Source organism: Lynx canadensis, chromosome B3 (genome assembly GCF_007474595.2).
Source record: "Lynx canadensis isolate LIC74 chromosome B3, mLynCan4.pri.v2, whole genome shotgun sequence".
Classification (NCBI taxonomy): domain Eukaryota; kingdom Metazoa; phylum Chordata; class Mammalia; order Carnivora; family Felidae; genus Lynx; species Lynx canadensis.
Window position 1 is genome coordinate 62,206,015 of NC_044308.2, and position 22,887 is coordinate 62,228,901.

The 22,887-nt window shown below is 40.1% G+C and overlaps 2 protein-coding genes across 2 annotated transcripts in view; both read right to left on the minus strand.

The window, feature by feature from the left end:
* RAD51 (RAD51 recombinase) overlaps window positions 1-3,498 on the minus strand; it is a 34,506-nt gene extending 31,008 nt beyond the window's left edge. The window contains 1 exon segment of the mRNA XM_032593664.1: window positions 3,091-3,498. The gene's annotated coding sequence lies outside the window, so the exon portion shown is untranslated.
* Window positions 3,499-17,378: 13,880 nt separating this feature from the next.
* The window catches only part of KNL1 (kinetochore scaffold 1), a 61,104-nt gene continuing 55,595 nt past the window's right edge, over window positions 17,379-22,887 (minus strand). The window contains 5 exon segments of the mRNA XM_032593666.1: window positions 17,379-19,078; window positions 19,851-19,973; window positions 20,660-20,778; window positions 21,908-22,017; window positions 22,685-22,753. Of these exon segments, the coding sequence (XP_032449557.1) occupies window positions 18,964-19,078; window positions 19,851-19,973; window positions 20,660-20,778; window positions 21,908-22,017; window positions 22,685-22,753 (536 nt within the window). The 3' untranslated portion in view covers window positions 17,379-18,963.

Consider the following 22,887-nt stretch of genomic DNA (forward strand, 5'->3'; position numbering starts at 1 on the left):
TCAGGCTCTGTGCTGACAGCTCAGATTCTGTGTCTCCCTCCCTTTCTGCACCTCCCCTGTTTGCACTCTCTCTCACTCTCAAAAATAAACATTAAAAAAAATTAAAAACCAACCAACAAAAAAAGAGTGGGATGCTTAACTGACTGAGCCACACAAGTGCCCCAGGATGGACTTTTCAATAAACAGTGCTGGGTTAATGGGAGAGCCTTACAGAATAAGAAAAACACATACTCAATTTCCAATTTGATTATAGATCTTCATGTAAGAGGTAAAACAAAGCTTTTGGAATACAGGCAGGTATCTTCATGACTTTGGGATAAGGATTTCTTAAAATTTATTTTTATTTTTGAAAGAGCAAAAGTGAGGGAGGGGCAAAGGGAGGGGGACAGAGGATCTGAAGTGGGCTTTGGGGGCGCCTGGGTGGCGCAGTCGGTTGGGCGTCCGACTTCAGCCAGGTCACGATCTCGCGGTCCGTGAGTTCGAGCCCCGCGTCGGGCTCTGGGCTGATGGCTCAGAGCCTGGAGCCTGTTTCCGATTCTGTGTCTCCCTCTCTCTCTGCCCCTCGCCCGTTCATGCTCTGTCTCTCTCTGTCCCAAAAATAAATAAACGTTGAAGTGGGCTTTGTGCTGACAGCAGCGAGCCGGATGTGGGGCTTGAACTCACAAACTGTGAGATCATGACCTGATCCTAAGTCCGTTGCTCAAAGATTGAGCTACCCAGGTGCCCCAGGACTAAGATTTCTTAAACCGGATATATAAAGCAATAACCAAAAAAGAAAAGGCTGAAAAACTGGACATTTAATCTTAAGACTCTATCAAAAGATACTATATTAAGAAAATGAAAAGTCGAAAGAAAGAAAGAAAGAAAGAAAGAAAGAAAGAAAGAAAGAAAGAAAGAAAGAAATGAAAAGTCGTGGGCCCCTGGTGGCTGAGTCAGTTAAGTTTCAGACTCTTGATTTCAGCTCAGGTCACAATCTCACAGTTTGGGGGATCAAGCCCACGTCGGGATTCTCTTGGAATCCTCTCTCTGCCCCATTCCTACTCTCTCTGTCTCAATATAAATAAACGTCTTAAAAAAAAAAAAAGTCAGGGGTGCCTGTGTGGTTCAGTCAGTTAAGCTTTGGACTCTTGATCTCAGCTCAGGTCATGATCTCATGCTTCCATGAGATCAAGCACGGAACCTGTTTAGGATTCTCTCTCTTTCTCTCTCCCCCTCCCTCGCTCACATGCATATATGCATGTCTTCTCTCTCAAATAAAATAAACTAAAAAAGAAAAGAAAAAGAAAATGTAAAGTCAAACTATAGTTAGGGGACAAGATATTTACCACCTATACAACCAAGAACTGATTGTTAGAATACATAAAGAACTTCAAATCAGCAAGACAGACAACCCAATAGAAAAAGACAAGATATCTGAACAAGCACTTCACGAAAGAAGATATCCAAATGGCCAATAAACACAGGAACTAACACTTAATCTTATTAATAATCAGGAAAATTAAAATCCAAACCATGAGATATTAGTATATGACACCAGAATAGGTAAGATTAAATAGACTGAAAATATCAAGAGTTGGCAAGCATGTGAAACAACTAAACACTCCTACACTACTGGTTTGAATGTAAATTGGTACAACTTTAGAAAACTAACATTAAATGTGAAAGCTGAATATAGAAAATGCTATGAACCAGGAATTTCAATACTCTGTACTAATCAACTGAAAAGCATACATGCGTGCACCAAAATGTACACAGGAAATGTTCTCAGCAGCCTTTCTCATTAAAACAGCCCAAAATTGGGGCGCCTGGGTGGCGCAGTCGGTTAAGCGTCCGACTTCAGCCAGGTCACGATCTCGCGGTCCGTGAGTTCGAGCCCCGCGTCGGGCTCTGGGCTGATGGCTCAGAGCCTGGAGCCTGTTTCCGATTCTGTGTCTCCCTCTCTCTCTGCCCCTCCCCCATTCATGCTCTGTCTCTCTCTGTCCCAAAAATGAAAATAAACATTGAAAAAAAAAATTTTTTTTTAAATAAAACAGCCCAAAACTGGGGCACCTGGGTGGCTCAATCGGTTAGGCATCCGACTTCGGCTCAGGTCATGATCTCAAAGCTCCTGAGTTGGAGCCCCTACTACGGCTCTCTGTTGTCAGCAGAAGCCTGGAGCCTGCTTCAGATTCTGTGTGTGTGTGTGTCTCTCTCTCTGTCTAAAATAAATATTATTTTTTTTAATTATAAAAAGACAAAGAAAAGAAAAATAAAAAGCCAAAAACTGGAAACAACCCAAATGTACACCATGGGCAGAATGAATAAGGAATTCAATATAGCAACAGGAAAGAACTATTGCCTTATGCAAACATATATATAAACCGATAGAATGTTGAGGAAAACCAGACACACAAAAATATAAAGAGCATTACTCATAAAAAAATTCAAACAGGCAAATTTCGTTAATGGTATTAAAAGTCAATATAGTGGTTACCTTTGAAGAGAAAAGGAGACATACTAGAGGGGTAACAGGAAAGGCTCTGGGGGTGCTGACAACATTCTAGCTATTGACCTGAGTGGTGACTACACACGTACATTCTTTTTGAAATAATTCACAGAGCTGTGTACACTTCGCATTTGTGCATTCTTCGATAAGCATGTTACACTTCACTTTACAAGGTAAAAAACCTCACTACAGACCATTCCCTAGGCATCGCGTGAACGGCCTTCCATTAGGTAATGAAAACACCTTTTTGGAAACTGGAGGCTGGTACTTTGTAAGTAAAATACGGTATCATGGAAAGAGGACTGACCAGAGATCCGGAATCGCTGGCCCGGACAGAAACAGCTGTGACATTTAATCACTACACCTCTCTGGATCTCGGCTTTCTCGGCCTCTAAAAAGTCCCCCGCTCCCAGGTCTGGAGCCTGGGGTCCGCCACCATTTTCGCCACAAGCTCTGACGGTGGGTTGGGCCCGGGCATGCCCCTGCTCCACCCCGCCAACTCCGCTTTCTCACTTGGCCTCACGAGCCCGCCAGGCCCGGGGCCGGCTACTGCCGGGACTTACCCTGAGGCAAAAAGGAACCGAGTCCGCGCCTAACACCCTCACCCTGGTACGCAGCGCTCCTCGCTCCCACTGGCTGCGCGCCCCGACTTCTGTCCGCTGGCTCGGTCCGCGCCCGGCCGGGACGGACTCCAGACCCCTTCGCTTCCTGCCCACTTCTCTACTCCCTTGTTCCGGCCTTCTGCACACAACCCAGGCGAAACTCAGCTCCCAACTGCGTCCCTCCGGGTGCGTCTCCGCTCTCCTCAGACCTCGGTTTCAGGCCACGGCGCGCGCGGAGCACTGCAACTTTCGGAGATCCCGCCAAATTCTCGGGCTGGGTCACGCCAGCGTCAACGTAACGTCTCCCCGCCCTCCTCGGCTCGGCCTTCCAGCCCCTTCAGACGCTGCTCCCGATCCTAGAGATGAGCCTAGAGAACTTAACCTTGCATGATGTTATGAACTTCCCTCTTCCATTTACCTCTGAAAACTAACTCAAAGTTTGGGAGTCGCCCCCTTCTTTTCTTTTACCAGACCGAGGACTACAACTCCCAGGAGGTAGTGGGGCTGTCCGGAGACTCCATCTCCCAGTATGCACCGCCGGCGCACGCCTGTTTTAGTGCCTCAGCCCCTCTAGGGAGAAGCCTGGCCCCAGAGAGCTATTCTTGATTTGCTTGTGAAGTATCTAAACCTGAGCGTTAGGCACTTGAGATTGCTCTGAACTTCTGACTCAAATTCCCGGAGCCTGGCGTTTTCCAGGCCCGTGGAGGTGGTGCGGCTGAGGATGCTCGAGTGGACAGGTGGAAGTGGAAAACTAAGCTAGCGAAGGGAAGAAAAATGGCTGAAATATTAGTCAAGCCTTGGTATTTTACTGGAGATTTGCAAGACTCCAGAGGAAGGAGGCATTGATTTTGAGAAGATAAACTTTATCATGGTTTACTGGAAAGATTGACCTGAATCTGGTTTTAAAGAGTGAATGGAGTTTCCTGGACCAAGAAGAGGAGATGAAAGAAGCAAGGATATCAATTTGGGCGTGGAAATTAACGACATGGTCAAGGAATAGTATTGTCTGGTGAGGGAAGAAAAGTATCGTGGAGTCGCTGATACTGGAAAGTTAACGTTTAGTTCGGGTTATGAGGGAACTTAAGGACATGTCTGGAACTTTTTGGTCTTTATTCTATAGTTGATGAGGAAGTCATTTAAAGTTTTTGAGCAGACGAGTCCTATGTTGTTGTTTTTCTTCCTGCCCCCCCCCACTACTACTTTATTTATATCTGTCCCCCCCCCACTACTAGTTTATATTTGTGGAGTGCTTTAAAGTTCATAAAATGTTTATTTAATCCTCTCATCATTGTGGCAGTGAAGGAGAGATTTTAGGGAAGTAAGGACAGCAAAAACTGTTAGCTCTTGCAATATTTCAGACAAGTGATGAAGTCTTGCTTGAGTTGGAGCAATGACAGACTCAAGAAGCATTCTGGAGATAGAATCAACCTAACTATGTGATTGCAGATAGTACCTGGAGATAGTACTGAAGTGCCTTCCATACCAGAGATACCCACCTTTACCTCTCATTCTTCACACATCTTCCTTAGAAGATCTGCAAACCCACAGCCCCTCTTGGCTGAATGAAATAATGTGACTTTGACCTTTCATTAAAATCCAATTCCTGTGGTTGTGTGGATATCAAACCAGAGAAACCCCATCTGTAGAAAGATTAAGAAATTGAGAGACTGAGAAAGTAAGACAGAAACAATTCTGAAATCTGACCGCTTTCCAGATATTTCCAACTTCTCAGGGTCCCAGAAGCACTATGAGATACTTCTATGTTCCAATAAATGTCCCTTCCATTTCTTCTGCTTAAACCAGTTTGAGTAGTTTTCTGTTTCTTTCTTCCAAGACAACCCACTACACACTTAGAAATAAGAAAGCTAGATTTATTGCTAACGGTTTAAGCAATCACTGTGAATATTTATAAATGTGTGATTGAAAAGTTTTGGGTAGGGGCGCCTGGGTGGCTCAGTCGGTTGAGTAACCAACTTTGGCTCAGGTCATGATCTCATGGTTTGTAAGTTCGAGTCCCGCGTCGGGGTCTGTGCTGACAGCTCAGAGCCTGGAGCCTGCTTCTGATTCTTCCTCTCTCTCTGCCCCTCCCCCACTCGTGCTCTGTCTCTCTCTGTCTCAGAAATAAATAAACATTAAAAAAAAAAGTTTTGGATGTAGGGGTGCCTGGGTGGCTTGGTCGGTTAAGTGTCCAACTTCAGCTCAGATCATGATCTCACAGTTCATGAGTTCAAGCCCCATGTTGTTCTCTGTACTGACAGTTCAGAGCCTGGAGCCTGCTTCAGATTCTGTCTCCCCCTCTCTCTGTCCCTCCCATGCTCATGCTCTGTCTCCCTCTGTCTCTCAATAATGAATAAACTTTAAAAAAAATTAAAGAAAAGAAAAATTTTGGATATATCCTAAATTACAATCTGAATGACCTATCTGAAATCTCAAGGAAGTAACCTCTAGTAAAACCAAAATTTAATCATCAGAAACATAATCTTTTGTCTCAAGGAAAATAATCTCATGGCATAGGCAGCCTGGAGCATAGAAAGGGAAATCCACTGTCATGTCCAAATGATCCAATTGAGTAGTACAAGGATGATCCAATATTAGGAAATCTATTATAATTGACCATATTAATAGGTCAAGGAGAAAACTTATTTTGTTAATTTCATCATTTTGAAAAAGCATTCAAAATTCAACATAAATTCCTGATTAAGAGGAGGAAAAGGTAAAAAGGAATTAGAGGGGCACTGGGGTGACTCCGTCAATTAAGCGACTGACTTCAGCTCAGGTCATGATCTCACAGTTCGTGGATTTGGGTTCCAGCCCTGCGTCAGGTTCTGTGCTGACAGCTCAGAGCCTGAAACCTGCTTTGGATTCTGTGTCTCCCTCTGTTTCTGCCCTCCCCCACTTCCACTCTCTCTCAAAAATAAAACATTTAAAAAAATGAATAAAAAGGAATTAAATGTTTTCTTAGCATGATCAGGAAAAAAACATGGATATCCCAAGCAAGCTACCATTGTCTGCTTACTGGTAAATTGTTAGAAATACTTTGATTAAAATCAAGAACAGGGATACCTTTGATGGCTCAGTAGGAGGAGGATGTGACTCTTGATCTTGTGAGTTCAAGTCCCACTTTGGGTGTAAAGATTACTTAAATATCTGGGGCATCTGGATGGCTCAGTTGGTTAAGTGTCCAACTCTTGATTTTGGCTCAGATCATGATCTCACCATAGTGAGATTGAGCCCCTCATTATGCTCCATGCAGGGTGTAGAACGTGCTTGGGATTTCTTCTCTCCCTCTCCATCTGCCCCTCCCCTGCTGGTGTGCTCTCTATCTCTAGGTCTCAAAAAAAAAAAAAAAATCAATCAATCAATCAATCAAGAACAAAATTGTGTATTGCTACGATTATTTACTACTGTTCAGGAAGTGTCAGTGGGTGTAATAATTAAAGATAATAGGGGCGCCTGGGTGGCTTAGTCGGTTAATTGACTCTTGATTTTGGCTCATGTCAGGATCTCACAGCTTGTGAGTTTGAGCTCCCTTTGGGCTCTGTGCTCACCGTGTGGAGCCTTCTTGGGATTCTCTCTCCCCTCTCCCCCTCTCCCCGCCCCTGCTCAAAATAAATAAATAAATTTTTAAATATTAAAAAACAAAAGAAAGTACATTAGTGTAACCAATGACAAAATATAAAAAGATCAGCCCTTTAATAAGTCTTAATAACTAATTAGACAATATAATAGAAGAAAAAGATCCCATTCACAGTAGCAACAAAACCCATAAATGTCTACGAATAAACTTTTAGAAATGTTCAGGACTTATATGGAGAAATCTCTAAAACGATCTCAGAGGAGAGGTCTCGAAATTATAAAGTTGAAAATTGTCCAACATCAACAAATTCCCAATAGAAATCCCAATGAGATTCGTGACAGTCACCTTTGGTTGCCTTACCAATAGCCATTGCTCTTCTTTATGGCTAAGAGTACCTAGTATGTGGAAGGATGCCCAATACTAAGATTTTGGATGACTTCGCCTTCCTCTGTATTCTTTTGTATGTTATTTGAACTTTCGGTTTGAATTTATTTTGACTTTATGATGGTAATTTAAAAATTGTAACAAAAATATAAAATGCCTTGGAATCAGTTTAACAAAAGTGCAAATCCTATATAAAGGAAACTTTAAGATATCAAAGAAGGATGCAAAACAGAAAAGCATACTATTGGAAGACTCAATATCTTAAAGATGTTGCTTTTCCATTAGTTGATCTTTAATATAACATGATCTCAGTAAAAATGACAGCAAGATTTTTTGGGGAACGGAACAAGCTAGTTCTTATGTTTATATGATAAAATTAAAAACCATTAAGAGCCAGGAAAACCCTGAAATAATAAATCCTGAATTGACCAGATATTAAAACATACTATAAAACTACTATAATTACAAAGTACTTGTACAACAAGATGGGTCAATGGAATAGTTTTATCAGTGCCTTAGTTTCCTATTGCTGCTGTAACAAATTACCACAAATTTAGTGGCTTAAAATAATGAAAATGTATTATCTTACAGTTATGGAGGTCAGAATTCCTAAATGGGTTTCACTAGGCTAAAATTGAGGTCTTGGCAGAATTGTGTCTCTTCTGGAGGTCCTAGGACAAAACCTTACCTTCTCCAGGTTCTAGAGGCATCTGCATTCTTTTTTTTTTTCAACATTTAATTTTGAGAGACAGAGCGTTAACAGGGGAGGGATAGAGAAAGAGGGAGGCACAGCATCCAAAGCAGCTCCAGACACTAAGCTGTCAGCACAGGGTCCAATGCAGGGTTTGAACTCACAAGCCATAAGATCATGACCTGAGCCAAAGTCAGAGGCTTAACTGACTGAGCCACCCAGGGACCACATGGGGCATCTGCATTTTGAGTCACCTTACCAGCAGTACTGTCAGACAGTGTGTGCACTAAAGTCACCAATCATTCTGATCTCTACTTCCATGATCGCATCTCCTTCTTTGACTCTTGACATTCTGCTTTCCTCTTACAGAAAATCCTTGTGATGACATTGGGCCTACCCAGCTGATCCAGAATAGTCTCCCCATGTCAAGATCCTTCAAAACCTCTGCAAAGTCCCTATGGCCATTTAAGGCAACATTCACCTGATTTAGGATGTGGACATCTTGGTTGTGGGAGGGGTGGTGGTCGTGGTGGCTATCATTCTGCCTACCACACTCAGATAGGAATACATAGAGAAATCTAGTATATGATAAAAAAGGCATTCCAAATCAGTGGGGGAAACACCCTGTTTATTAAATGGTGCCGGAATAACCCATAGACATCTGGAAAAAAATTAATTTGTATCCTTATCTCATACTTTTTGTCAGGATAAATTTCCAGTTGGCTCAAAGATATAAAGTATTAAGTCATAAAAGTCTAAGAGAAACCATAGATCTTAGAGTGGTGAAAATCTAAGTATAACACAAACTCAAAAGCTATAAAAGAAAATATTAATACATGTGACTACATACCTTTAAAATTCTAAATGGCAAAACCCATCATAAATAAAGTTAAATAAAACCACAAACTAGGGGGAAATTTAGCACACCACTATCACAAAGAGTTTCTTTTCTCTTATACTTAAAAATGTCTTGCAAGTCAATGAGAAAGAGAAATAACTCAAAAAAAATGGGCAAAGTTTATCAATACCTAATACACAGAAAAGGAGATAAAAATTGCTCTAAAGTATATATAAAGAAACTCAACCTCACACATACTACGAAAATGCAAATTAAAACCTGAGACACCATCAAAAAGTTTGGAATGTACTGGATTAGTAAATTTAGGGAACCAGGTGTTTATTGCTAGTAGGATTAATACAACTATAGAGTATTTTAAAGGACAGTTTGGTGGTATCTATTAAAATTACAAATGTAACTAGGCTTTGACTCAACAGCTCCCTTTCTAGGAAGCTGTCCTAGATAAACTTACAATTGTGCAACATTTCGTCATTGTTTGCCGTAGGTGGTAAGCAACTTACGTGTTTATCAATAGCGGTATAATACATTCATCCTGTGGACTGTTTAATTAAAAGGAAAAAAAGTATCTGTTGGAAGTTCTTTATGTACTGCTCTGAACCTATCAAGATATTTAGTTAAGTGAAAAAGACAAAATGAAGGACAGTGTGTATTGAGGAGCTATTATCTGTGTAAAAAAGGGAGAGAAGAAATATATATTTACACACTCATATCAACTTGCACACATGTTCGCTTTTGTACACAGGAAAGCTTTGGTAAGGTGGACAAGAAACTGGTAACATTGGTTTTCTCCAAGAAGGGAAACTGTGTCTGAGGACAGAATAAAAGGGAAACTTTTTCCTTTCCTTTTTGTACTTTATGAATTTAGGACCATGCGAATGTATACCCACACAAAAACTAAAAAATAATGCAGACTTAGATCCGATTTTTAAAAAAGAACACTTGATAAAACTTGCCTTTTTGGAAAAATTTTAAAGGATTGGGGAACATTAAGAGCAAGAATTTGAGGGCTCTACTGCTGCTGCCCGTTCGTGGCTGCAAGACCTGCCAGGATACTGCCCCCCATCCCTCCCCCCCCCTCCGCCCCCGCCCGGCCAAGTCCAAGGTCGGGGGCGTGGCGACCCCGCCTGAGGTGGGTTCTGTAGAACTCTTCATGCAGACGGAGAATTACCGGCAGTACCGCCAGTCGATGCGCGCCCTCAGGCTGGAGTTCGTGTCCAAGGTATGGAAGAAGGTGCACGAGGCCTGGGCAGGGAACCTGGCAGAGGGTAAGGTGCTGCAGGATGCAGCTGACTACAGTAACCTGCTGGCTTGGAACCGGGCGGAGAACCAGCAACTGCACGAGCTATGGTTAGGGGGACTGCGGCAGGAGGCGGAGGTGCGGGAGCAGGAGCAGTGGCAAGTGGAGGAGAAGGCCCCGTGGGCCGAGAGGCGCAGGCCTGGGAGCAGCCAAAGGATCAGGGAGGTGCGGCAGCTGCAGAAGGAGGCAAAACATTTCATCACCTGAGAGAATCTGCAGGCGTGGGTAGAAGAAGTGTTCACCTCCCGGAAGAGCTACAACTGGGCCATCACCAGAGAGGGACTGGTACCAGGTCAGGCCACAGCACAGCACAAGGCCTCTGAAGTGCCCATCCAGGGGCCATGTGTGTTATGGGGGTAGAAAGGTTGGGCCTGGAATTAACCAGTTGATGTTTCTTAAAAAGAAAAAAAAAAAAAAAGAAAGAAAAAAAAGAAAGAAAGAAAGAAAAAAGAAAAGGAGAGCAAGAATTTGCAGGATGTCTGGGTGGCTCAGTTAGTTGAACTACTAACTCTTGATTTGGCTTGGGTCATGATCCCAGGGTTGGGATCCATCTCTGCCTGGCTCTGCGCTGCCAGGGCAGAGCCTGCTTGGGATTCTCATTCTCTATCTCTGCCTTGTTCCTAGTCTAAAAAAAAAAAAAAAAAAAAAAAAAAAAAAAAAAAAAAAAAAGCAAGAATTTGCCATAGTCTAGGGAAGGAAGAAATCAAATTTGGCATCAAAAAATAGTTGAAGTGGTGCCTGGGTGGCTCAGTTGGCTAAGCTTCCGACTTCAGTTCAGGTCCTGATCTCTCTCTCTCTGGGTTTGTGGGTTTGGACCTCCTGGGGCTCTGTGCTGCCAGGGCAGAGCCTGGACCCTGCTTCAGATTGTGTGTCTCCCTCTCTCTCTCTCTCTGCCTCTCCCCTGCTCACACTCTGTCTCTCTCTTTCAAAAATAAATAAACATAAAAAAAATAGTTGAAAGAAGGGGTGTGTGTCTGGCTCAGTTGGTAGAGCATGCCATTCTTGATCTCGGGGTTGTGAGTTTGAGCCCCATGTTAGTCCTAGAGTTATTTTTTAAAAAGTTGAAGGAAGATATATCTACCTTATGGAACAAAACAGATTAATCAAACTTCGTTACAACCTGGATGAAATCAGTCTCAGAACTATACTGCCTTTAGTTACTTAGTCATCAAGCAAAACTCTTTTTATTTCCAATTTTTTATTTTGAAAAAAAGCCTACAGTAATGTTCTTGTTTCTCTCACACACGTACATGTATAAACGGACACTTTTAAAAAGCCATTTGAAAATAAGTTGCAGACACGTATTTTCTAATAAGGACATTCTCCTATATAACTACAATACTGTTATCACACCTGAGAAATGTAACACTGATACGAGAATATTATCTAATATATGGTTTATATTCAGATTTCCAACTGTTCTCAAAATATCCTTAATAGGTGTTAAAAAAGGAGCAACAGACCAAAAATGGAGTCATTTGTGCTAAGCTACATGTCAGCAAACCAAAACTTAATACCTAACCTAATTTCAGTTTTAGCTTTTCTGGAATGTAACCTTTAACTGGTTGACATGGAATTACCTACTCAGCACTAGTGAGATAATCCACAGATCCCTTCCCTTCCCTTCAGAAGGGCAACCTTGCATGAAACAATGCATTCTTTACTAATAATTTCTTTTTCCTGCCCCGTTTTGGCATTTCAAAAACCTTCCACTTTGTACAGTCCTTCCGAGTTCCTTTCTATTGCTAGATAGGATGCTGCTTCATTCATGAATTGTTGAATAAATTATTTTAAGTGTAAATTTAAATTTTAAAATTCAATTTTTCTTAATTTTTTTAAAGTTTTATTTATTTAAGTAATCTTTACACCCAATGTGGGGCTTGAACTCATGACCTCAGGCTCAAGAGTTGTCACAAGCTCCTCTGACTGAGCCAGCCAGGTGCCCCTGGGTTGTGGGGTTTTTATTTATTTATTATGTATTTATTTATTTATTAATGTGTATTTTTATTTATTAAAAAAATTTTTTTATGTTTATTCATTTTTGAAAGACTGAGACAGAGCACAATCAGGGGTGGGGCGGAGACAGAGGGGGACACACAATCTGAAGCAGGCTCCAGGCTCTGAGCTGGCAGCACAGAGCCCCAACATGGGGCTCAAACTCACAAACTGAGAGATCATGACCAGAGCTGAAGTCGGACGTTCAACAGACTGAGCCACCAGGCACCCCTTTAATGTTTATTTTTGAGAGAGAGAGAGAAAGAGAGAGAGCATGCGAGCAAGTGGGAGAGGGGCAAAGAGAGTGAGACACAGATTTTGAAACAGGCTCCAGGCTCTAAGCTGTCAGCACAGAGCCCAATGTGGGGCTCAGACTCACAAACCAGGAGATCGTAAACTGAGCTGAAGTCAGACGCTTAACCAACTGGCACCCCTTGTGTTTTTTAATAAAGGATTTAATCAAGGATCAAGCATTGCCTTTCAAAAGTATCTTTAGTCTCTTGTAATCTAGGAGAGAACCCCTGTCTTTTTGTTTTGTTTTGATTTCATGACATTGACATTTTTGAAGATGCCAAGCCAGTTGTCTAGAAAATGTCCAGTAATCTGGATTTGGCTACTTACTTCTAATGATTAGATTTAGGGTAAACATGTTTTAAAATAATAATATTACATAGGTTCTGTGTATCAAACAATCAAATCTGCTTTTTAAAATTTTTATTTAAAAAATGTTTTTAATGTTTTATTTATTTTTGAGACAGAGAGAGACAGAGCATGAGCAGGGGAGGGGCAGAGAGAAAGTGAGACACAGAATCCAAAGCAGGCTCCAGGCTCTGAGCTGTCAGCACAGAGCCCGACACGGGGCTCGAACTCACAAACCATGAGATCATGACCTCAGCTGAAGTTGGACGCTTAACCGACTGAGCCACCCAGGTGCCCCCAATCTGCTTTTTAGTAATTAAATTTTCCGAGTACTCTGTATGTATTAAAAATATGCTATATGTTTACCATTTTTTGAGTACTTACTTTGTGCAACGCTTTATATACATGAACTCATTTAATACTAACACTGTGAGAAAGAGCCTGGAGCCTGTTTCAGTTTCTGTATCTCCCTCTCTCTGCCCCTTCCCCACTCACGCTGTGTGTGTGTGTCTCTCTCTCTCAAAAATAAACATAAAAAAAGAAACTAATATGTGAGAAAGTACTACTATTGTTTTACAAGTGAGGAAAATGAAACTCAGAGAGGTTAACTGCTGCCAGCTGTTGCCACAGAAAAGATGCTAATCCAGTATGTTTATAGCAGAAACTTGGGTCAGACTTAGCTACACTGCTTCATATCAGTCTTAACTCAGAAGAGCCCTCCAGAGGAAAGAAGGAAAGGGGGTGAGAGCCTGCTCTCCACCCTCATCAGGGCAGAGACATTGCAGAGGCAATGGAATCTAGGTTCTATCAGAAGATGGTGAAAATCTTCACCCCTATCTCAGCAAGAGCTAGCCTTAGACACACTCCCAAAACAATTTTTATCCAATACAGGAGAAATTCAGAGGAACAGCTGAAAAACTTGATTGGATTCAATAAACAAACCGTATGAACCAGATAGCCTGGCATACAATCAGCTCAGACTAATTATCTAGAAGCTGACCACCCTAGACATATTATTACTGGGAGCAACTGGACACTCCAATCGTCCCAAACAATGAAAGTCCCCAGCTAAACATCTTGGGTTAGAAAGACTTACCCTACCTCTAGGAAACTGGGAGCTTTTCAGTCATTCCGCTCATTTGTGGAGTATAGGAATGGGAATGTTAGAACCCAAGCCCCTAGCAGGCAGTCTTCTCTTTATATAAAATACTGATGACTTTCCTTGCTCCCACTGGTTGTGGTGGCTGGCACCAGGTAGGTCCTGTGGCCAGGCACAGGTTCTGCCAGGGCTCCCTCCTGGCAGAACCAGGTGCGCCCTCCACATGCAGAATGACTCCAGCCAGTTCATGGACTTATATGTGCTGCAGAAATGCTCAGCCAGCAACCATGTCATCAGTGCCAAGGACCATGGATCCCTCTAGATGAATAAGGCTGAAGTTGACAAGGTGACAGACAGGTTCAACAGCCAGTTTAAAACCTTCACTATCGATGAGCCCATTCACAGGAAGGGTGAGTCAGATGACTCCATTCTCTGACTGGCCGATGCCACATTTCAAAGAACTGTTGACTGGAGAGAATCACAGATGCAGAATATTTGTCATAAATAAAGAGTGAAAACCCAAAATACATAAAATATTGATGAGTGTTTCCTTGCACATTCAGTTGGATGAGGTTATCTCATGATCACTCTACCAGCATCCTCAGGTGACATGAAAACCATACTAGTTAATTATAAATACTGATATTGACAATTGACAGGTTGACAGTGACTGCTTCTGAGAATTTGTGCTTTAGAGGTTCCTTATTAAACATGACATTATTTTTAGAATTTCTACAAGTAATGTTTAAAATGACAGCATTTTGGGGCACCTGGATGGTTCAGTTGGTTAAGCGTCTGATACAAGCTCAGCTTAGGTCTTGATCTCAGTCAGGGTCATGAGTTCAAGCCCCATGTTGGGCTCTGTGCTGGGCCTGAAGCCTACTTTAAAAATAAAGAAAAACTAGAATGACAGCCTTTTGGACTTAAAGTTGTATAAAAGTGTTTAAAGAATTGTAGGTGCTTCTTAATTTTACATTCTCACCAGAAATCACAAGGTTTTGATTTCTCCATATCTCCTCCAACACTTACTTTCCAGTTTATTTCCTTACTTATTTTGAGAGAGAGAGAGGGTACATGCATGAGTGCAAGCAGGGGAGGGGCAGAGAGAGACGGAGAGAAAGAACCCCAAGCAGGCTCTGTGCTGTCATCGCAGAGCCTGACCTGGGGCTCCATCTCACAAATCTGTGAGATCATGACCTGAGCTGAAATCAAGAGTTGGGATGCTGAGCTACCAGGCGACCCTATTTATTTATTGAGTAATCTCTATGCCCAACATGGGGCTCAAACTCACAACCTTGAGATCAAGAATTGCATGCTCCACTGACTGAGCCAGCCAGGGGCCCCTTATTTTCCATTTTTTTAAGTCTTTTTTTTCTTGGGGGGAGGGAAAGGGGCAAAGAGAGAGAGAGAGAGAGAGAGAGAGAGAGAGAGAGAATCTGAAGCAAGCTCCAAGCTCTGAACTGTTCGCATAGAGCTCATGAGCCAAAGTGAGCTCACGAGCCAAACTTTGACCTGAGCCAAAGTTGGATGCTCAACAGACTGAGACTCAGGGGCCTCCTTATTTTTCATTTTAAAAATTACCCATTCTAGGAGTGCCTGGGTGGCTTAGTTGATTGAGTCACTGACTTTACTCAGGTCATGATCTCGCAGTTTGTGAGTTCGAGCCCTGCACTGGGCTTGCTGCTATCAGTGTGGTGACTGCTTCAAATACTCTGTTTCCCTCTCTGCCTCTTCCCTGTTCACTCGGTCTCAAAAATAAACATCTAAAAAAAAAATTTAAAAATTTACTCATTCTAATAGGTTTAGGGTGGTATCTCATCATGGTTTGAATTTGCATTTTCCTAATGACTAATGATGTCAAGTATTTTTTTTTCATATACTTGTTGTATATGCCATTTGTATATCTTCTTTGGAAAAACGTCTATTCAATTCCTTTGTCCATTTAAAAAATTGGATTGTCTACTTGTTAAGTTTCAAGAATTCTTTATATATTCTGGATACTAGACCCTTATCACATATACCATCAGTGTCCTTTGCAACTCCATATAAATTTTTAGGATCAACTTTTCCATTTTCCATCCTAAAAAGGTTGATGGGATTTTGATAGGGGCTGCTTTCAATCTGCACATTACTTTAGGTAGTATTGCCATCTTAACAGCTTGTCTTTCAACCCATACATATGGAATGTCTTCCATTTATTTAGGCTTTTAATTTCTTCCAGCACTGTGCCCCAGTTTATGTCCTATTTTGTTGCACAAATTTCAAATTTTGATACAGTCTAATTTATCTATTTTTACTTTTGTTGCCTGTACTTTTGGCATCATATCTAAAAATTTATCACCAAATCCAACACTGCAAAGCTTTTCCCCTATGCTTTTTTTCTAAGAGCTTTATACTTCATAGTTTTAGCTCTTAACATTTAGTTCTTTGATCCATTTTGAGTTAATTTTTGTATGTGATGTAAGATAAGGGTCCAGGGGTACCTGGGTGGCTCAGTCAGTTGAGTGTCGGACTTGATCTTGACTCAGGTCATGTTCTTGCAGTTCATGGGACTCAGATCCATGTTGGGCTCTGCGCTGACACAACAGATCTTGCATGGGATTCTCTCTCTCCCTCTCTCTCTCTGCTCTTCCTGCACTCACATGTGTGCACTCTCTCTAAAGGTGTGGGGTGTCTGGGTGGCTCAGTAGGTTGAGTGCTGAATTTGACTCCGGTCATAATCTCATGGTTCGTGGGTTCGAGCCCTGTGTCAGGCTCTATGCTGACAGCTTGGAGCCTGGGGCCTGTTTTGGTTTCTGTGTCTCCCTCTCTCTCTCTCTGTCCCTCCCCTGCTCACACTCTGCCTCTCAAAAATAAATAAACTTTGAAAACAATTTTTTTAAATTAAAAAATAAAAGGTGAATTGTATGATGTCAATTATATTTTAGTGAAGTTATTGAAAAAAAAAAAGTTAAGGGGTGCCTGGGTGGCTGAGTGGTTAAATATCTGGCTCTTAATTCCAGCTCAAGTCATATGAGTTTAAGCCCTGCAAGGGGCCCTATGGGGCCCTGTGCTGACATCGAGAGCCTGGCTTGGAATTCTCTCTCTTGTCTCTCTCTGCCCCTCCCTTGCTCGCAATCTCTCTCAAAATAAATAAATAAACAAAAAAGAAAAAGAAAGTAAAAAAAAATAAACACACACAGAGTACTGGTCCCCACCCCTAGTGTTTCTGATACAGCAGGTTTGGGGAGAAACTGTTGCTACTAGTCTAGGGACTATACTTGGAGAACCACTCCATTAGCCCTTAGAAATCATAGTTTCCTAAGGAACTTCAAATAATTTTCTTTTACTGTCTTTCAGAGACATAGGGATAACTATAGTTTGTATCTCGTTCTTACACACAGGTCCTGACATATTTTAATCTTATCTGAATTTTCGAGTGTGTATTTCTAGAGAGAGCTTCCTTTTTCTATCTTCACAGGTCTATTGAATACATGGTAAAAAACAACAACAAACCTCTTCACTTCATAAACAGACACTGCTTAAAAAGATTTCATATAATAGGGGTGCCTGGGTGGCTCAGTCGGCGAGACATACAACTTTGGCTAGGGTCATGATCTCAGGGTTCGTCAGTTTGAGCCCCACATCAGGCTCTGTGCTAACATCATGGAGCCTGGAGCCTGCTGCTGATTATGTGTCTTCCTCTCTCTTTGCCCTTCCTCTGCTTATGCTCTGTCTCTCTCAAAAATAAACAAACACACAAAAAAAAGATTTCATATAATAAACTTATTTTAATAGTGCAAAAACCAGTCTGCTTCTAATTAGTGAAGGAACAATTTCCAAAAAATTTTTATAAAAATAGCCAATCCTTTGAACAAATACAAATGCAAATAACTAGGTATATATTACAATTTTGTATCTAAACCCAAGAAAGCAGAGTCCATAATTACAAGCCAAATCATTCTTGAAGCTGGTCATTCCAGTTTACCAAAATGAATAAAAGAAAATTTCTATTTTTTAGGTTTACAGAAAATAAATAAAACAACTCCAGTAAGAAAACTAATTTAAGTTTCATGGAAAACAGGCCACATTGGTGACTTTAAAAGTTTTTCAAGAATATTTACATCTTGATTTTTATGGAAAATAAATTTTATGTTGAATTTGAGGTTTAAAAGACCATGTGATCTTTCTGACCAATAGCTCAGAAGTAAAAGCCAATTTAAGAGCGAAGATAACATTCATGGGACCCAGAGGACTTTAACCTGATCGTAAAGTATAAAGCAAAATTTTAATATGAATTAGTTTGAAATGCAAATATACTTTAGTTTATAATTAAATATAAAAGAAATGAAAAAATTATCATGATTAGGATTCAATTAAAGTTTGGGTAAAAATTTTCTCATATTTATCTCACAGATAATACTGGTCATTCAATATCAATGGATATGGCTTATTTTTGTTTATGAGAAGGGTGTGGCTTCAGAAACCAATTCTCACATTAAATTAATTACTACTGCCAGAACTTGACAGAACTGGTGGTTTTAAATTTGATATTGTTTGAAGTACAATTATTTGATAGAAAGAGACTGAGAATCTTGCTGTAAAGCATCCTTCAGAAAGATGGAAATTGCCGAGGCAGAAGAGTATCTCTCTATACACGACTATGTATTTCCATATGTATATATATATATCTCCTTACTACGTCACAAAAACAAAAAAAATCAATATATTTACATATATGTACTAGCCCAAAATGAATTAACTTTCTCTATAAAATTATACTGAGAAAATATTAACACATATTACATAATAAAAGGCAAGGCCCTCTAGAAAAGATGGCAACCATTTGAATGGCTGAGTGCTATTGCTTTTTCTTAATAAAATTTTTAAAATGAAGAAAAAGGAGGATGAGTAGTGTGTAGACAGATAAATCTCTATCCCAGAAAAATACCTACTAGACAGAAGGCCGGCAACCAAAAAATTAGAGCTGTACATATGAGGAAATGGCTAATGTTTTTGTCAGCGGTGACAGCTCCACTTAAAGTTACTCTGTAGGGCTTGTACTAAAGCAAAGAGCACAACTTTAATTAGAAGAAATTTTCCCTAAGTGTTCTACTATTTGAACCTTTCATAAAAAGATGAGCAAGTTGATAAAAGGCTATTTGAGGACTTTCATCATTCCTGACTGTAGAGATTTAAAAACTAGCCATACAAATTAACTATAACATCATCAGGAGGAATTTTATGAGGCTTCTTTCTATGACCTAAAGACAAAGATTAAATAGCAATGGATACTCCGACGTAATATCATTATGATGTGCGCTATGCTTGGTTATTATAGCTGTAGTCCATAGGTCTAGTGGTAGAAATGGCAGTCCTGAAGTAGATCTTGGTAAATTTGCTTGACTACATTCTTTAGGTAGTTGTCCTCCAGTGGCACTTTAGATAGAATTGCAGTGATTTCATCTTGGCTAGAAAGAACAAAAGGTTCATTAATTTTTCTGGAAACTTACTTATCGATAGCATTTCAGTGGAATTCATGTTTTTGGGTATGGTCTCTGAGTCTTTTAGGAAGCATAAATAGACATTTCTAAAAATAGACTGCCAAGTTTGAACTGGGATTCCAAAAACAAGGCCTAAGAGCAATTCTGTATGAACTGGGGGGGTATCTTGACTTAGCTAAAAATCTAAACTGCTGGTGTTTGCTGATGGATTTGAGGTGGGTGCATTCTAAACTCTACCATCTTACAAACTGTCAACTGTATGTCTAAAAAATCACAAATAGGAATGAAATATTGTTATGTCTGGTTACAAAGGCTAATTGAGAAAAGCATTATGACTGCACAGCTTTTTTAAGTGATTACTAAGTGATTAAGTGATATTCTGTTTTTAAGGGCATAAAGGTTGTTTATATATGATCTGGGCTAAGCTTATACCCATTTTTTTCCTTTTTGGGCTCCTGTTTTAGGTAAGATTATTCAAAAAGTGGAGCAAGTATAAAAGAATATACCAGTGGTCTCCAGTATCCACTGGTGCTAGCAATGAAGGTCACTAAATTATAAGAACAAATCCTTCAAAAGGAAGTCAGGAGTAACATTTGGCACTCAGTATGGATTATCCATAACTGGCATATCCAATAATGGTATATATCCATTATTTCTGGCCACTTTGAGAGATTTTTCAAATAATAGAGGAGAGGTAGAAAAGTCATTAGGAGCCCTATCCTGCTGGCCCTTTACTTACCCAATGTTTCCAAGGTGATTTTGAATGGAAAAAGGTAAGCGGACAGTTGGAAAATGAACTGAGAGAGGTAAAGTTATCTCAAACTTTACAAATGCTGCAGAGCTGGAGAATAAAAGCCTCAATCTGTAAAAGACAAGATCCTCAATTAAAAATAAAAAACAAAAATAGAATAAAACAAATATATTTTCTTTTTACACTGGTAGGTGAAACTTAGGTGGTACATTATTTCTTGTCCTTATCAAATGGACAGAGGGTAAAACATCTGGAACAAAGTATTATTATGGTTGTTCATTTCCATTGTTAGTCATAAAATTCACTGAAATAAATCATTTTAGTAAGTTTTTGATTACTTACTTACTGTTACAGATTGAACTATGTCCCTACTGCCATTCATATGTTGAAGCCCTAGCCCCCAGTATCTCAGAATGTAAGATCATTGCAGATTTAATTAGTTAAGATGGAGTCCTACTGGAGTGGGATGGTCTCCTAATCCAAAATGATTGGTGTCCTTATAAAAAGGGGGCACTTGGACACAAACATGCATACAGGAAGAACATGATGTGAAGATGAAAGCAGATACTGGAGTTATATATTTATAAGCCAAGGTATGTCAATGACTGCCAGCAAATCACTAGAATTTAAGAGAGAGGCATGAAACAGATTCTCTTAGCCCCTCTGAAAGAACAAACCCTGCTAACATCTTGATGACTTCTAGCCTCCAGAACTGTGAAACAATAAATTGCTGTTGTTTAAAGCCACTGAGTTTGTAGCACTTTGTTAAGGCAGCCCTGGGAAAGTAATACACTTACTCGGTATTAGTCACATCTATGTTCATTAGGTTATAATTTGGTCCCCATCTCTTTAAAAACTCAATTTCTTCTCCAAGGAGTCTACAATGGCTCACTACAAGTGAAATTTCTTGAAGCATCTGGGAAAAATAGGGGGAAAAAAAAAGAAATTATGAAAACATTTCAGTTTTTAGTGGCTTTGTTATAAAGAAATCCCCAAAGTTAAATAATTTATATATTTAAACTTTCATATAAAATTTTTTTTGTAATGTTTATTTTTGAGAGAGAGACAGAGACAGAGTTTGAGCTGAGGAGGGGCAGAGAGAGAGGAAGACACAGAATTGAAAGCAGGCTCCAGGCTCTGAGTTGTCAGCACAGAGCCTGATGTGGGGCTCGAACCCATGAGCTGTGAGATCATGACCTGAGTCGAAGTCAGACGCCCAAAAGACTGAGCCACACAAACGCCCCTATGCTTTCATTTTTTAAAAATGTTTATTTTCGAGAGAGAGCACATGAATGGGGGAGGGGCAGAGAGAGAGGGAGACACAGAATCCAAAGCAGGCTCCAGGCTCTGAGCTGTCAGCACAGAGCCCGATATGGTACTTGAATTCATGAACTGTGAGATTATGACCTGAGCTGAAGTTGATTGCTTAACCAACTGAGCCACCCAGGCACCCCAATATTTTTATAATTTCAGGATCCACTATTACATATTATAAAATTTCAGCTCTTCTTTTTTTAAAATTTATTATTTAAAAAAAAAATTCTTTTTACATTTATTTATTTTTGAGAGACAGAGAAAGAGCACAAGTCGGGGAGGGGCAGAGAGAGAATGAGACACAGAATCCAAAGCAGGCTCCAGGTGCTGAGCTGTCAGCACAGAGCCCGATGCGGGGCTCGAATGCACAAAATGTGAGATCATGACCTAAGCCAAGGTTGGATGCTCAACTGATTGAGCCACCCAGGCGCCCCTTTAATTTATTATTAAAAAAAATTTTTTTTTTAAGTTTACTTATTTTTGAGAGAGACAGAGAAAGTGTGAGTGGGATAGGGGCAGAGAGAGAGGAAGAGACAGAGTGTCCCAAGCAGGCTTCATGCCACCAGGAGAGCCTGATGCAGGGATCCAACTCATGAAACTGTGAGATCATGACCTGAGCCGAAACCAAGAGTTGGACATCTAACCAAATGAGTCACCCAGGAGCCCCTCAGAGCTCTTCTTTTTGTGACAGAAAACAAAATTTTCTTTCAAAATACTTTAATCAGATTTACCTTGGGAACCTCATGCTGCGTTTTACATTTCTTCTTCCAGGATTCTTGTTCCTCAATGTACTGGAAGATAAGCTTATGAACTAAAAGGGAGGAAGGAGGAGCTTTATCCTCTGAGGAAGGAAAAACAACAACAACAGGGTATTACTTACTTTCATTTATCTTCTACACATAAGTTAGAAATATTATATAAACTAGAAATACCTTCAAACTACTAGGTATCTAAGTATCCTCTCCGTTTTACTTTCAAACACATAAATCAACATATATAGTAAACACAGACATTCTTATAAAAACTCAAGCCTTTATCATGTACAGAATAGAAGCTGGTTAAAAACATGGGTTTAAATGTAACATAAACCTAAGTTTAAATCCTGCCTTTCCTTACAACCTGAGTGATCCTAAGCATAACACTTACTTCTTTTGAGCTGCAGTTCTCTAATTTGTAAAATGAGGAACCTTACCTCCAAGTGTTAACATAAGTAACACTAATGCCTGATACAGATTAAGTACTCAAAATGGTAATTTTTCAATTATGGAAACAGCTATTATTAATCATCAATCATTGCTTAAAATCTAGTAATAATTAAAAAAATTAAATCCTACCTAATATTTGGAACATTATCCAAGCAATTTTATGTCTAATAAACATTTCAAAGGACAAATTATTATTATTATTATTATTATTGTTTATATTTAACTTTGTATGTGAAAGAGCTCTCAAGGAGCAATTTACACTTGTAAATATTCAACAAGTTTTTAGTGGATAACTGGACTTACCATCTAACAGAGACTGAAAATTCAGGTCAACAATCTTCCTGAAAGCCTTGTCCAGGAAAGGGAGACCAACTAGGAAGAACCAGAGTAAGAGTAGTATTTCTTTTTATTATCTGATTTTAAGCCACATACAACTCAGTACTTTACAAGCCTACTCTTTCTGGGTAGCAGGGTTTTTTGTTTTTGTTTTTTCTTTAGAGAGAGAG